Source organism: Thalassophryne amazonica, chromosome 15, assembly GCF_902500255.1.
Source record: "Thalassophryne amazonica chromosome 15, fThaAma1.1, whole genome shotgun sequence".
NCBI lineage: Eukaryota > Metazoa > Chordata > Actinopteri > Batrachoidiformes > Batrachoididae > Thalassophryne > Thalassophryne amazonica.
In genome coordinates, this window is record NC_047117.1 from 84,527,894 (window position 1) to 84,544,813 (window position 16,920).

General features: G+C 44.4%; 1 protein-coding gene across 1 annotated transcript in view; it reads left to right on the forward strand.

The window, feature by feature from the left end:
- Positions 1–16,584, forward strand: part of LOC117526562 (FERM and PDZ domain-containing protein 1) — a 101,644-nt gene extending 85,060 nt beyond the window's left edge. Inside the window, exons 15-17 of the mRNA XM_034188626.1 lie at positions 3,025–3,169; positions 7,226–8,575; positions 12,160–16,584. Of these exons, the coding sequence (XP_034044517.1) occupies positions 3,025–3,169; positions 7,226–8,575; positions 12,160–15,629 (4,965 nt within the window). The 3' untranslated portion in view covers positions 15,630–16,584. The remainder of the gene's footprint in view (positions 1–3,024; positions 3,170–7,225; positions 8,576–12,159) is intronic.
- Positions 16,585–16,920: the final 336 nt, after the last annotated feature.

Sequence of the window (16,920 nt, forward strand, 5' to 3'; positions counted from 1 at the left end):
AGAGAAATCTTGATCTATAATCCAGATCCAGATCTGGATCACCTCAAAAATTTAATGGAGTCTTCCATGGCCTAATATCTATCTGTGTTGCAAATTTGGTGAGAATCCGTGAAGTAGTTTTGACGCAATCTGTAAAAGCCTATATAAAGTGAAATCTTGATAAAGAATCTGGATTTAGATCCAGATCACATCCAAAATTCAGTGGAGTCTTCCATGCCCTAATATCTATCTGTGTTGAAAATTTCATCAATATCTGTGCAGCAGTTTTGCTGCAATCCTGCTAAGAGATAGACAGGCAGCCTATATGAAGAGAAATCTTGATCCAGAATCCAGCTCCGGATCTGGATCACTTCAAAAATTTAATGAAGTTTTCCATGGCCTAATTTCTATCTGTGTTGAAAATTTCATTAGTATTAGTGCAGTAGTTTTGCTGTAATCCTGCTAACAGACAGACAGACTATATAAAGAGAAATCTTGATCTATAATCCAGATCCAGATCTGGATCACCTCACAAATTTAATGGAGTCTTCTGTGGCCTAATATCTATCCGTGTTGCTAATTTGGTGAGAATCCGTAAAGTAGTTTTGACACAATCTGTAAAAGCCTATATTAAGTGAAACCTTGATAAAGAATCCAAATTTGGATCCAGATCACATCCAGAATTCAATGGAGTCTTCCATGCTGCAATATCTATCTGTGGGGAAAATGTTTCTCAAAATCCATGCAGTAGTTTTGATGTAATCTTGCTAAGAGACAGACAGACAAATAAATACATAAATAAACGCTGATGATTTTATTATGTCCTTGGTGGATGTAATTATTGTTCCGCTGTGTGGCGCTGTCTTCATTCCACAGGAAAACAGCTCCCTCCGTCAGCCTTCTTCTCCAGACTTGCTGTGGGGCTCTTGGTAGTGCTTAGCTTAGCAAAAAAACATAAAATCCATGATTAGATCCATCATGTTTTGAAGACTGCTCTCGCACTGTGCTCGGCTTCACTTTTGCTGTTTGTACGAGACACACTGGAAAAAAAACTCTCACTTTCCTCCTCAAAATATTAGCTTTGGAAAATCTGTCCACCTAATAAACAGCGCTGGCCATGTGACCCCATCCTTACACACAAAAAAGTCCACAAAAAATACTGATTTCACACTGTAAAAAATTATGTTTTCCCCCATTCTTTTTAGGGGGGTGACCTGTGAAGTCATAAAGAAGTCATGACCCTACACGTGCTTGACGATCAAAATAAAATTAAAAATACATTTCTTTGGATGAACCAACAACAAAAGAGGTGAAACCCATCATCTCAACTGAAATAATATTAAACATGTAGTAGGAAAATTGATAGGATTGATGTTAACAGTGAAACAGCAAAATAGAGGAAAAACCTTGAGGAAAACCTGACACTATGTGTAACAAACCAGATTTAAATTAATGCTGTGCACAGATGGAGTGAATACTTGTGCAATCCATTGTTTTTTCTATTTTTATTTGTTATCCACTGAAGAGATCCATGTCACTTTGAGATGAAAGACCATAATTAAAAAAAATACTGAAGAAAGTTTTTTTTTTTTTTACAATATGCCGACCTCTTGTAGTGATGTAGAACTACGAGGTCTATTAGAAAACTAACCGGTAGTTTTATAACAAAAAAAACACTATATGGATTTGAATCACGTGCGATTACACCAGACATGCTTGAACCCTCGTGCGCATGCGTGAGTTTTTTCACGCATGTCGGTGACGTCATTCGCCTGTGGGCAGGCTTTGAGTGAGCACTGGTCCAGCTCTCTCAGCTGAAATCCTTTGTCTGAGACGGCGCGCGTTGCTTTATCAAAAATTTTTCAGGACCTGTGAGGGATATCCGAGTGGACACTATTCGAGAAATTCAGCTGGTTCTCGGTGAAAAGTTTAACGGCTGATGAGAGATTGTGGAGTTTCTTTCACTTTAAGGACAGCTCACAAAGCGGATCGGTGCGGCGCGGTTGGAGGTGGTGTCCGTCTGGCTGTTTCGAGCTGAAAACATTCTAATTTAAGGCTCTGTTCACCCAGGACGTCGTCATAGAACAGAGAAGTTTCAGAAGAAGTCGGCATGAGGAGTTTATGCGGACATTCCACTGTTAAAGGAGATTTTGTAATGAAAGAACGTGCGGGCAAATTCGCCGAGTCGGTTCTGTGACGACGACGCAAATCCGTCTGCGCCGCGACAGGAAAAACACATCCGTGTTGAAAACCATTTGTAAAATTCAGGCGGCTTTTGATGGCTTTCAACAAGTGAGTATCTGAGAAATTGTTTAACAGCTGGGCATGTTCCAACTTGTCCATTAAGGTTTCCAACGGAGGTGTTTTTCCTGTTGCGACCCCCCGCAGTCGGATCCGGCCCGACATGCGAATCTGCCCGCACGTTCTTTCATTACAAAATCTGTGGAATGTCTGGATAAACTCCTCATGCCGACCTCTTCTGAAACTTCTCTGTTCTCTGACGACGACCTGGGTGAACAGAGCCTGAAATGTGGAAGTTTTCAGCTTGAAACAGTGAGACAACACCGCCTCGGAGTGCAGATCACTGTCAGGCGCCGTGGGCCCTCCTTAAAGCGACACTTACAGACCAAAATCTCTCATCAGCCATTAAAAGTTTTACCGAAAACCAGCTGAATTTATCGAATGGTGTCCACTCAGTTGTGCCTTACAGTTTTTGAAAAAATTTTGATCAAACAAAGCAGCAGTCTCTGAGCCATTCCTAAACAATGAAAAAAATGACGAGAGGCTGGGCCACTCCTCACTCAAAGACTGCCCACAGGCGAATGACGTAACCGACAGGCGTGAAAAAACTCTCGCATACCCAGGAGGGTTCAAGCATATCTGATGTAATCACACGTGATTCAAATCCATATGGTTTTTGAAAAAAAATAATAAGGTCGGATACTTTTCTAACAGACCTCGTACCTTTTCGTGTATACTGTGACACAATAGTAAGGACGCAATAAAGTTCTTAACCTCATTTTTTGTTGTCTCCTGCATCCAAAGCCCATCACACTGCTGTTGGAAACGGCAGCAGCCAAAGATATGTCCTGTCTGATAGCAGGCTACTGTCGAGTTTTTGTTGACTCCAACCTCAACATCTTCCCTTGGATCGATAATTCGAAGAAGTACAGAATCTCCACTGAGGAAGGTGCAGAAAAACACTCCAATGGAACACTAAAGCCGGGTTCTCATTGCTGATATTTGACACCCAGTTGTGTACATCTTTTTGTGTAAAGCAATCGGATACCCAAATGCGGCCTGAAAACAGGTGGTAAAAGTAGTGTTGTGGGACATTACGAGCAACTGGGAAAGTTTTGAACATACTTAAAACTGTGTTACATCAGGGACACATTGTGATCTACACAACATAAAAAATAAGATGGAATTCTTGCAGACAGGGGTCTTTTTTAGCAAAGGTCAGGACATATCTGCTGTGGCTGTGTGTGGGGGAGCAGTCGGAGGCATACAGCTCCGTGGGCCTGTGGCACCATGAATGTACAGCTCTGTAAGGACTGAGTAGAGAGGTGGCAAAATTATACATGTGTATGTATGATGACGTGTGGACATGCAGTCACATGGGGTGTGCAGCCAGTACATTCTGAGTGCCGGTCCCAAGCCCGAATAAATGAGGAGGGTTGCGTCAGGAAGGGCATCCGGCATAAAACAAGCCAACCCAACTATGCAGACTCAGAATCGAATTCCCATACCGGATCGGTCGCGGCCCGGGTTAACAATGTCCCCCACCGGTGCTATTGCCCAACAGGGTACCGGTGGAAATTGGGCTACTGCTGGGCAAAGATGATGAAGAAGAGGAGGAAAATGTTGCCACGAACAGCGGGAGAAGAAGAAAACTAGAAGGGTGGAAATGAGAGTGGGGACTTTGAATGTTGGTAGTATGACTGGTAAAGGGAGACAGCTGGCTGATATGATGGAGAGGAGAAAGGTAGACATATTGTGTGTGCAAGAGACCAAGTGGAAGGGAAGTAAGAGCAGGAGCATCTGCGGTGGGTACAAGTTGTTGTACCATGGTGAGGACAGGAAGAGAAATTGTGTTGGGGTCATTTTAAAGGAAGAGTATGTTAAAAGTGTGTTGGAGGTTACGCGAGTGTCTGACAGGGTGATGAGTGTGAAGTTGGAAATTGAAGGGGTGATGATGAATATCATCAGTGCATATGCCCCACAGGTAGGTTGTGAGATGAAGGAGAAAGAAGATTTCTGGAGTGTGTTAGATGAGGTGGTGGAGAGTGTGCCCAAGCATGAAAGAGTGGTGATAGGAGCAGACTTCAATTGGCATGTTGGTGAAGGGAACAGGGGTGATGAAGAAGTAATGGGTAGATATGGTATCAAGGATAGGAATGGGGAAGGACAGATGGTAGTTGATTTTGCAAAAAGGATGGAAATGGCTGTGGTGAATACCTACTTTAAGAAAAGGGAGGAGCACAGGGTAACATATAAGAGTGGAGGAAGGTGCACACAGGTGGACTACATTCTTTATAGGAGATGCAAGCTAAAAGAAATCACAGACTGTAAGGTGGTAGCAGGAGAGCGTGTCACTAGACAGCATAGGATGGTTGTTTGTAGGATGACTTTAGAGGTAAAGAAGAAGAAGAGAGTGACAGCTCAACAAAGGATCAGATGGTGGAAGCTGAAGGAGGAAGACTGTTGTGTGAAATTTAGCGAGCAGGTGAGAGAAGCACTAGTTGGAGGGAAGCAATTTTGGACAACTGGAAGAGTACTGCAGATGTGGTGAGGGAGACAGCTAGGGCAGTACTGGGTATGACATCTGGACAGTGGAAGGAAGACAAGGAGACTTGGTGGTGGAATGAAGAGGTCCAGGAAAGCATAAGGAGAAAGAGGTTGGCAAAAAAGTTTTGGGATAGTCGGAGAGATGAAGAAAGTAGACAGGAGTACAAGGAGATGCGGCGTAAGGCGAGAAGAGAAGTGGCAAAAGCAAAGGAAAAGGCATATTGCGAGCTGTACAAGAAGTTGAATAGTAAGGAAGGGGAAAAGGACTTGTACTGATTTGCCAGACAAAGGGACAGAGCTGGAAAGGATGTGCAGCAGGTTAGGGTGGTAAAAGATGCACATGGTAATGTGCTGACAAGTGAGGAGTGTGTGCTGAGAAGGTGGAGGGAATATTTCAAAGAGTTGATGAATAAAGAAAATGAGCGAGAGAAAAGGCTGGATGATGTGGTGAGAGTAAATCAGGAAGTAAAAGAGATTAGCAAGGAAAAAGTGAGGGCTGCTATGAAGAGGATCAAGAGTGGAAAGGCAGTTGGTCCAGATGACATTCCAATGGAGGCATGGAAATGTCTAGGAGAGATGGCAGTAGAGTTTCTAACCAGATTGTTTAATAAAATCTTGGAAAGTGAGAGGATGCCTGAGGAGTGGAGACGAAGTGTGCTGGTTCCTATTTTCAAGAACAAGGGTGATGTGCAGAGCTGCAGTAACTACAGAGGCATAAAGCTGATCAGCCACAGCATGAAGTTATGGGAAAGAGTAGTAGAAGCTAGGCTTAGAAAACAGGTGAAGATCTGTGAGCAGCAATATGGTTTCATGCCGAGAAAGAGCACTACAGATGCAATGTTTGCTCTGAGAATACTGTTGGAAAAGTACAGAGAAGGACGGAAAGAGTTACATTGTTTGTTTGTGGACTTAGAAAAAGCTTATGATAGGGTGCCAAGAGAAGAGTTGTGGCATTGTTTGAGGAAGTCTGGAGTGGCAGAGAAGTATGTTAGGGTAGTGCAGGACATGTACAAGAATAGTGTGACAGCGGTGAGATGCGCAGTCGGAATGACAGACTCATTCAAGGTGGAGGTGGGATTACACCAAGGATCAGCTCTGAGTCCTTTCTTGTTTGCAGTGGTGATGGACAGGTTGACAGATGAGATCAGACAGGAGTCCCCATGGGCTATGATGTTTGCAGATGACATTGTGATCTGTAGTGAGAGTAGAGAGCAAGTTGAGTCTAGTCTGGAGAAGTGGAGATATGCTTTGGAGAGAAGGGGAATGAAAGTCAGTAGAAGCAAGACTGAGTACATGTGTGTGAATGAGAGGGAGCCCAGTGGAATAGTGCAGTTACAAGGAGTAGAAGTGGTGAAAGTAGATGAGTTTAAATATTTGGGGTCAACTGTTCAAAGTAATGGAGAGTGTGGTAGAGAGGTGAAGAAGAGAGTGCAGGCAGGGTGGAGTGGGTGGAGAAAGGTGGCAGGAGTGATTTGTGACTGAAGAATATCAGCAAGAGTGAAGGGGAAAGTTTACAAAACAGTAGTGAGACCAGCTATGTTGTATGGGTTAGAGACAGTGGCACTAACAAAAAGACAGGAGGCAGAGCTGGAGGTGGCAGAGCTGAAGATGTTGAGATTCTCTTTGGGAATGACAAGAATGGACAAGATTAGGAATGAACATATCAGAGGGACAGCTCAGGTGGGACGGTTTGGAGACAAAGTCAGAGAGGCGAGATTGAGATGGTTTGGACATGTGCAGAGGAGGGACCCAGGGTATATAGGGAGAAGGATGCTGAGGATGGAGCCACCAGGCAGGAGGAGAAGAGGGAGACCAAAGAGGAGGTTCATGGATGTGCTGAGAGAGGACATGCAGGTGGTTGGTGTGACAGAGGAAGATACAGAGGACAGGGTGAGATGGAAACGATTGATCTGCTGTGGCGACCCCTAACGGGAACAGCCGAAAGACAAAGAAGAAGAAGTGTGGACATGCAGTGATAGAGATGTACTGTGGAAGGAGAAACCTCCTTCTGATTCTCCTTTGCAGTATATAAATGCACAGCATAAATCTCATGATAAGCATTTTGCCTGCTTCAGCAGAAGAAAGTTTTAAGATGTTAACAGGTACATTTTAGCTTTGTGGAAAAAGTGTGGTAATAACTGCAGAATGTTTATGGAAAAGGGTGTAAATCTGTATATCCATAAGTGTCAGGCATAAACTGTATGGAGAAGCATTTTGTCACTCCTATTTTAATAAATCAGGTCACATTTCCTCACATGAGACACAAATTGGGGCCAAAAAAATCGGGAATGGGAGCCCAGCTTTCACTGACTGCATTGACATACATACACACACAGCAGTAAATTCTGACATACTAATATCCATCAAATGTATGTTAGAGTTCAGTCCTGTAACATCTCATGGAAATTATATTTCATGTAACTTTTGTTTTTTGAGCGTTTTCTGTGTATTTTCCCAGGATATGTGTCCCGGTGTGGAAGCGATTCCGATGACTCTTCTGAACTGCACGTAGAAGCGCTGCTAAAGAGAGAAGAGAAATTCTTGCCCCATGGCAGATCATCTTCAGACACAGACAGGAGAAAAAGAATGGAGAGAGAGAGAAGAAACAAAGACAGCGATGAAACAAGGAAGGATAAGAAACAAGCAGAAGAAAAGGATGCTGACACTGAAAAGGAAAACCTGCTGCCAGAAGAGAATTTTGCAGGTAACACTGCTGACACAGAGCACAAGGAGAGATCAGAGGAGAAGGAGGACATGATGGTGGACAGAGCAGACGATGGTGGATGGATACAGATTCAGGTAACAGATAGTGATTCAAAGAACATGAGCCAAATGGAGAGGGAAAATGCTGGGCAAGAAGATCAGATGGAAAGAGGCCAAGTGCAAACAGCAGATGATCAGCCAGTATCAGAAACTTCAGATTCATTTCGAACCGACTCTCATGTCCTCACCAGCCACTCTTGTGACTCTCTTGATGCTCTGGAGGAAGATGATTTAATTTCATGTTCTTCGTCCTCCATCCACCCAGAAGCTCACTCACAAGCGTCTCTCCGCGCTCATGCTTGTCTTCAGATTCATCCTTACACACAGAGTCACGCTCAGCCCCACCTCCTTACCCCTCCCCCTGACCACTCGCACCCCCTCATCCAACTCGCACCTCATGATGTCTTTGGCGACCAATGGGGACCTGAGGAGGGAGGAAGAGACTACAGGTCAGGCGATGGAGATGATCCACTACTTATCACACCTGATTCCACCTCCGAGAGCCATGTTGACACATGTTCATTCAACCCTTGTCCCGACAACAGCTCACTCTGTTTTGCCGAGTTGTCCCGCCTTGTGGAGTACCTGCCAAGTCCTCCAGAAGCAAGCGAGGATGAGGAAGACGAAGAGGAAGAGCTGAGGAGGAGGAGGAAAGTCCTGCTGGAGAACGATGAAGCTGCGAGGAGAGCAGAAGAAGGAAGCCCAAGCAAAGAGTGCGCTTTGACAGAACATCCGCTGTCCCCGCCTCCCTCCTCCCCATCCTGCCACGTGGACTTCGTGTTTAACTTTGAGGAGAGTGATGCTCGCTGCTATTACAAACTCTGTTCCAGCATCACCCCTGACAGTGCACGCAGCCTTCCTCAGCCCCCGCGTAATGACGAGAAGGAGAAAGATGAGCATGCAGATGAGGCTGCAGACCTGGAAGCTATCCCAGTACTTCAGCCTCCACCTGGTTTTGGAGACAGCAGCTCTGAAGATGAGTTCTATGATGCCAGAGATCGCTTCACCTCACCTGAAGACTCGTCCTCAGGGGGTTTTCCGAGAGGTGATTCACGTTTCATTGTCTGTTGTTATAATCACAAATGTACTTTTTCACTTTAAACCCAAGAGCAGAGATGTGCAACCATGCGTCCTGACCGGTAGTCTGCAGTTTTTGTTCCAGTAATCACCTCCATTTCCTACCTTCAGCGTTGATTAATGGAATATTCTGCTGAGACAACAGAGTTGAATGAAAATGTGCAGACTGTTGTTCCTTTTATGACACATGGATGCCCATCCCTGCCTCTGAGGCTACTAATTTCAGGTGGTTAAAGCTTATTTTGCTGCCATCTCATGGACAAATGCTAATAAACCTCCTTCCACACCACACATACTACAACGTACTCAAGCAAAGCTGAGCTATGCTCTGTGTTCTGACCCCTACTGTCTTCAGTGCTTGTATGGACTGGGTGTTGGGTAGGGTTGTGAAGAATAATGGCTTAGGTGTCGGTTTGCTGTGCTGGACTTTGTCAAAGATGCTGTGATCTTTTCGGGATCAAGAGATAACCTCGTTTCAGTGCTTGAAAGGCTGAATGAAGAGTCAGAGTGTCTGGGTTTGTGATTGTCCTGGATAAAGATTACCATCCAGATTATCAGTGACTCCCCAGACCCGGCCATCAGAAGAGTATCTGGGTGTGGTGGAAGTTCCAAAGTGAGAGCTTGACAGTATCATTCATGTCTCTGGGTTCTTGGTCTTTGAGATAGAGAAAGGGTATTGGATCACAAGGTCCCTGTAGAGATTTTTGATGATGCCAGTACCTACAGTATATGTCTGTGTTGGCATCCCGTCCAGGGGGAGTTGTAGACTTTCTACCATTTCATGCTTTGGAATCTAGGGATAAACACCAGGTCAAATGGCCACAGTCTATATAAGACTTAAGGTCCTTTTTTAAAGCAGTACTTATACAGAAGACCAAAGTCTTTCGGGACTTAATTATCCTGTTTTAGTGTATGTTTGTGAGAATCAGACACTCACCAGTGACTTAAAGTGATCACTGGTGAGTTATTGGTAGTAGCTCTCTTAAGAGAATTCTTGGGTGCCACTAGCAAGACTTTGTATCAAATACTATTTTATTGAGGCCGACTCATAAACAGAATTACTTGCATACTGAGACAATGTAAGTTATGACATGGCAAGCTTCTGTGGACAAGAGCCAACACGCAGTTGGAAAGTGGAAAAAAGCCGAGGGGACACACGTGTATAACCTGCCTGTAACAGATAGATAACTACTTTTGAGAAGTGGAGATGGACCAGTTGTCTCCCTACGCTATCGGCATTCAGGACATAGGGAATTTCTCATTTCATTTTTCCTTACTGGACCTGAATCCAGAACTGTCTGGGTTTGTCCTTCTCACTTCTTACCTGCACCCAAGTTCCAGGTGATATTTACAAAAACCCTGAAGTTCCCAGTTGGGTATCTCAGTCGTCATAACACCGGTATTTCAGCTGTCACAGACATTTTCTTGCTCGTGAAGACAGCAATACGCACAACAGTATGGAGGTTTGTCATGTAAGTTCTGCCTTCTATATGTCTACCTTGCCAGTTATTCTGTTTGCAGCATATTTTTGTCCTTATTTTAACACGGTGTCACACAGCCAATCTGACCAGGACTGTGAAGTGAGAACATGGCCGTCACAGATGTATATTTGAGCACAAGTGAGATTGTTCAGACAGTCCATGAGCCAGAAACCAATTTTGCCCAACTGTAATCGGTACTACTTCCGAGGACTAAATGAGACTTACAATCCAGCGTCACTTGCAGCCTATACAAAATGCTCCTATCATACTGAAAGGTATACCACATTATTTGTCTGATCATAAAGATTCCGAAGTGGTATATTTGGAAAATCTATTCCTGATTGTTACAGAGTTATGAGGTAAAACAGCAAAAATGGTGACAAAGGATAATTTCACTTTATACAGGAGTCAAAAGTTAGAGTTGCTCCAATTTTCAGAAAAAGAAATGCAAATAAATAATATTTTGTTTCTGCAGTAAAGTTTTAATACTGTCCTTTCATGTCATGTCATCATTTGTTGTTGACACACAGTGTAAATAATAACCGGAACCTTGATTTTTCCATACAGTAGTAAATCTTTCAAAAATCAAATAACAAAAGCCCTGTGCATATCCTCTCTTTTCTACTTCTTTCAAATACGAGGTCTGTCCGTAAAGTATAGGTCCTTTTTGTTTTTTTCAAAAACTATATGGATTTCATTCATATGTTTTTACGTCAGACATGCTTGAACCCTCGTGCGCATGCGTGAGTTTTTCCACGCCTGTCGGTGACGTCATTCGCCTGTGAGCACTCCTTGTGGGAGGAGTCGTCCAGCCCCTCGTCGGAATTCCTTTGTCTGAGAAGTTGCTGAGAGACTGGCGCTTTGTTTGATCAAAATTTTTTCTAAACCTGTGAGACACATCGAAGTGGACATGGTTCGAAAAATTAAGCTGGTCTTCAGTGAAAATTTTAACAGCTGATGAGAGATTTTGAGGTGATTCTGTCGCTTTAAGGACTTTTCACGGTGCGAGACGTCGCGCAGCGCTCTCAGGCGGCGTCATCAGCCTGTTTCAAGCTTAAAACCTCCACATTTCAGGCTCTGTTGATCCAGGACGTCGTGAGAGAACAGAGAAGTTTCAGAAGAAGTCGGTTTCAGCATTTTATCCGGATATTCCACTGTTAAACGAGATTTTTTTAATGAAAGACGTGCGGGTGGATTGCAGCGTCAGCTCGCAGCCGCCACGACGCTCTGCCACAGGAAAAACACCTCTGTTGGAAGCCTTGAGGACAAGTTGGAACATCTCCAGCTGATAAACAATTTCTCATATACTCACTCCACTGAAAGCCATCAAAAGCCGCCTGGATTTTACAAATGGTTATCAACACGGAGGTGTTTTTCCTGTGCCGCCGCGCCGCGTCAGCTGCGTCCCGACGCGCGGACCCGTCCGCACGTCTTTCATTAAAAAAATCTCCTTTAACAGTGGAATATCCGGATAAAATGCTGAAACCGACTTCTTCTGAAACTTCTCTGTTCTCTCACGATGTCCTGGATCAATAGAGCCTGAAATGTGGAGGTTTTAAGCTTGAAACAGGCTGATGACGGCGCCTGAGAGCGCTGAGCGACGTCTCGCACCGTGAAAAGTCCTTAAAGCGACAGAATCACCTCAAAATCTCTCATCAGCTGTTAAAATTTTCACTGAAAACCAGCTTAATTTTTCGAACCATGTCCACTTCGATGTGTCTCACAGGTTTAGAAAAAATTTTGATCAAACAAAGCGCCAGTCTCTCAGCAACTTGTCAGACAAAGGAATTCCGATGAGGGGCTGGACGACTCCTCCCACAAGGAGTGCTCACAGGCGAATGACGTCACCGACAGGCATGGAAAAACTCACGCATGCGCACGAGGGTGCAAGCATGTCTGACGTAAAAACATATGAATGAAATCCATATAGTTTTTGAAAAAAATAAAAAGGACCTATACTTTACGGACAGCCCTCGTATACCAAGAGCATAAGAAAATAATTTGTTTGTGGTAATGTGTTGTTTGTTGCAACTCCAAGCTCGACTTCTTCTTTGTTCATACCTTCTTACAGATTTTTGCACAAAGCGAAAGCTGGATGTCCTAAACACGCTCGGCGTCAGTGACATTAGGACCTCGTTGGGAGATGAAGATAGAGATACGGATGCAAAAGAAGATATAAAACCAGGACAAGAGGGAGGAGGAGCAACAGAAACATTGCTCCAGCTCAGGAAGAGATCCCGGAAGCGACGTTCTTTTATGGAAACAGAGTACACTTCTAGGGTGTCGTACCCACAACCTCAATGGAATTCAAGGCAGGGCCTTCTTCGTACAAGGCATCAAAGGGCTTTTTTGACAGAAAACACTGATGCCCAAATGCTCAGTTCAGATCCTGAACTTTTGGTGCAAATTCAGGATTCAAGTCCTACTGTTGCTTCGCTGACTCACTCAGAGTGGGAACCAGCTCAGCTTGAGTCCAAACCCATCCTAGCCACATCTTCTTCCAGGGAACCAGGGTCTACTTGTGGCTTGGCATCTCAGGACCAGATTAGAGATGCACAGGCTCTCCCAAAGACCAGGAAGCAAGAAATGGAGATGGAACCTGACTCCATGGAATCCAAATCACTCACTGATTTTGTGAAGCCAGTGTCTCCTGCTATCACCGTTGTCCGTTGCCGGGTGGATCCAGATGGGAAGGAGAGTGCTGATCGGAGGGGTGATGGAAAAGAGGAAGTACAAGGAGAGGAGGAGATGGGTGAAAGAAAAGCTGAAGGACAAACAGAAGAAGAAGGCAATGTGCTGTTGTCTAGTAATATGTTTTTGCCCGAGGTTATTGTTGGAGGAGATAAGAGGGAGGAAGTGGGTGAGGAGCAGACAGATGGTGTGAATATCTGCTCATCCAATTCAAAGATACCATTAATTGGTGCTGAGAAGCCATATGAATCAAATGATCCAGAGCAAAATTTAAACAGCCAGGAAGAAATGGCTGAAGGTATGAGTGAAGACTTGAAGCTTCCATCGTGCTTGCCACCACCGGCACCACCATCCTCCCCTGTACCTCCAACTCCAGTTCATCACAATTCCTGCAGTGACTGTTTAGACAGAGATGGAGAGAACACAGAGTACACGGTGTCCATTTTGAACGATGAGGAACTTGGTGAACACTGGAGTCTGGAGCCACCAGATTGTGAACTGAATCTCACTAGTGGCACACATTTAGAAGCCCCTACCAGTGTTAATGAGGATGACGAGGCCAGTGTTAGTTCTACCAGAAAAATGAGCGAGCATGATACCGATAGCACAAACTCTGATAACGTTTTTGATGATGATGACATGAGTGATTTCTGTTTTAGTGATGAGAAACCGCTAGGCAAAGATGACTGGATGTTAGAGTCAAAGAATGGCGCCTGCGATATTTCAGCCGTAGTCGACAAAGTTGAGTCTGAAATGAGTGAACCTTATACCTGTTCAGAAGCAGGTGCAACAGTAACTTGTGTTAATTCTGATGATGCTTCAGGTGTAGGTTTGATCCGACCGAAAGTTGGAGCTGCAACAAAAGTTACGCTGCCTGCATTTAATTCAGATTTAAGAAAGATTAGTGAAGTTACACCTGAAAATGCTTCAGTTTCCAGTCAAATTATAAATGAAACCAGAAGTCATTCCATCATGTCATGTATCAAAACTACAAATAATTTTGTGAATCCAGATTTAGCCAACATTAACACAGTGAAGGACCACAGTCTGACCAAAGAGCATTCTTCTAATCCACATTTTCTTTTCCAGACCTGTTCACCCAGCATCATGGGCCGCTTATCTGTCTCCACACTCAGGGGCAAGATTCAAAAGTTGCCTCTTTACTTATCTCGCTCTCAGGAAAGCATCAGCCAAACCAGAGAGGCACATGTAGCCCAGAGTCCTGCTCAGGACATCACAGTCATAGCTACAGATACTCATGATGTCACGCAATCGGTGCAGTTTAAAATGGTCGCAAATGTGGAATTACCTGAATCTGATGAATCCGATACAACGGTTACAGGCTCAGAGGTGGAAGGTGAGCTTTTCGTGCAAACATCTTCAGCTTATAGTTCTCAGTCAGCAGTGTCAGAGGTGAAGGAAGAGACTAACTGGAGAACAACGGCTCATCAAAGCCTGCTGTCGCTTGTCCAGGATGAGCCTGAACCACACCACAGAAATCAGATTCTGCACACTGGACCAAATAAGAATATAACAGAGCCAATAACAGAGCCTCCACGTTCCTTTGATAGCAACCTCCAAAGAGATACCTCAGGGATAAAGTTGGACACTCCTGGCCCTGTGAGAAATGCTCCAGAATCACAGAGGAAAGTTGCCATAACAAATGTAGACACTCAAGGTAGTAAAATGAGCAACCCTTCACCTTTCACCCCCCCTCTGCTAGTGGTGACCACTCAGAATCTAAATGGGACAGGACTCCCCCCTCACTGTCAGTCACAAAAAGTAAGCCAGAGTAGTAACGACGGGCCTTTATTGGTCCTATGCCGACCTCCAGAACAGCATCCAGACTCACCAAAAACTCTTTCCAGAACATGCAGCGTGACTGTCTGTGAGGACACAAGGTTGGATCCCACCCCAGCGTTGAAGTCTGACTTTGTTTGCAGCTCAGTGCTAGTGTCTGGATGTGAGTCACTAATAGAGGGGGTGCAGATGCCGCTGGATGCCTGTGGATGCCCGGTGGCCTACGGCAGCTGCTTCAATGGTCCCGACAGCTTTGACGATGAACTCACGGTCTATGAGTTCTCTTGTCGGACACAGAACAACGACGTGTCACAGACAGGGCTTCCCCTCACGACCACAACTGCTGTTTCCTCTTTTCTCTCTACATGCACTCCACCCCTATCCTCCACACTTTCTCCATCCTTTCCACACCGCATCCTTTTTTCCTCATCTACCTCTGAGCTCAGCCATCTGCTCTCACCTTTGTCTGAGGCATCTAACTGCTTCTTCTCCCAAATGCACAAAGACATTCTCAGACAGTTGGGCCAACAGCATTACCCACCAGCCCCTGCTGGATTCCAAGTACTTAGGGTGGATGTGGACCAGCTTCTTTCGATCCTAGAAGGCGTTGGTGTTGACCAAACTGTGGGAAGTCATGGAGGGCGCCATCCAAGAGACACCTGCCCTGCCCACTTTATTGAGAACAAGCAGGTACTCCAAGTCAAGGCACGGCGGCTAACAGCAGGCTGCCAGAAGGTGGTGGGGGTTGGACAAAGCCCTGAGGAAATGCTTCTCTCAGTGAGTCAGAGCTTCCAGACCCTTGTGGAGTTGGCTGCCATATGCCTGTGGTTCTCCGGTTGTGACCGATGTGACCGGAGGAATGCCGAAGCCGTTGCAGGTCTGGCAGACGTGGCTCGCTCATTCAGGGAATTCTGTCTTGCAGCAGAGCGCGCCAGCAGCAAGCGCAGCTGCCAGGACTTGAGCACCAAGCTTCTAGCGAAACAGTGCACAGCGCTCACCGCCTCTGTCTTCTGCCTCACTCAACTGTTCCGCACCCTGACTGCATTATGAGTGGAACACAACTGCTTGTTTGGGCAGCCTGTAATGTCTAACCTCAAACACATGGGGTCACCAGTGAGCCTCCAGCTACTGGACCTAGAGAGTGGTCCGGGACAGTGAGCATGTTGAGGATGAGCGGTAAAGCTTGAGACAAGTTACCTGGAGATCACATGACGCCTACAATGACGCAAAAATATCTCCTATAACAGCCGATTAGGGACTTTTTTGGATCAGCCTGTAAAGACCTGCTGCACCTTTGTGTGGTTAGTTAACAGAGAACAGATTGATTAGGTGCACATGGTTCCTGACTGGATGTGGTGCACATGCACTTAGGTCCATATATATTTGGACTGACAAAGATTTTGTAATTTTAGCTGTCTACAACAGTGTAGCGGATTTTAGAGCAAATATTGAGTGCAAGCACAAAGTGCAGACTGGAGGGTCACTAAATCCAAATTAGGTGACCAATATAGAAATGAATCTGTACGGTGCACCCAAAGGGCCATGGTGGGAATTTATTTTTCAACATCATTTTGCTTTCCCTCTCAGTACTTTAGAGTTCTCTCTCAATTGATTTACATTTTCTTGCAGCACTTTCAAGTCCCCTCGCAAATAATTCCATCTCCGGAGACATCTCCTTGTCCTCAGGAAAATCCCTTCATGTACACTTAAGTGGACATTCTTTCTTCAAACGAGCAGACCATGTCGCATCCATCTGTATCTGTAAAGTTATCCAGAGTGCAGCAACTGGTGACTACCAAAAATCTACCAGACGACTGTAACGTTTTCTCTTCTCAGAAATCTTTTTAGTTTTCTCTCGTGAATTGCTAAATGCTTTCTGTTTAGCAGTAATACTTTGTCTGCATATTTAACGAGCTTAAAAATACATTTATATGACTGCATCTATTCTGTAGCATCGTGCATGAAGACTGATTAATTGAGACGGGATGTAATCAATAAATCGTGTGCATGCAAAACATATTGCAAGGAAACACAAAAGTATTGCAAGAAAAATTATTTCCACCATGATCCTTTGGGACTCCATAGAATGATAGCACTTTTATGTATTTATTCATTATTTATTTATTTATTTATTTAGTTTTATTTTCATGGTCCCTCATATAAAAAAACAACAAAATAATTCAACATTTGGCTGCTAAGCTCTTTTACAGTGAGGTGTGGGCTATTATCTTGTTACTGTTTCATTGTTTCATTGACAAGTCAAGATTTAATGTGTTACATGAACTTCAGAGTTTAGTTAAAGAGTTAAGGAACAACAAAATATTAAAATGCAGTGTGTCAA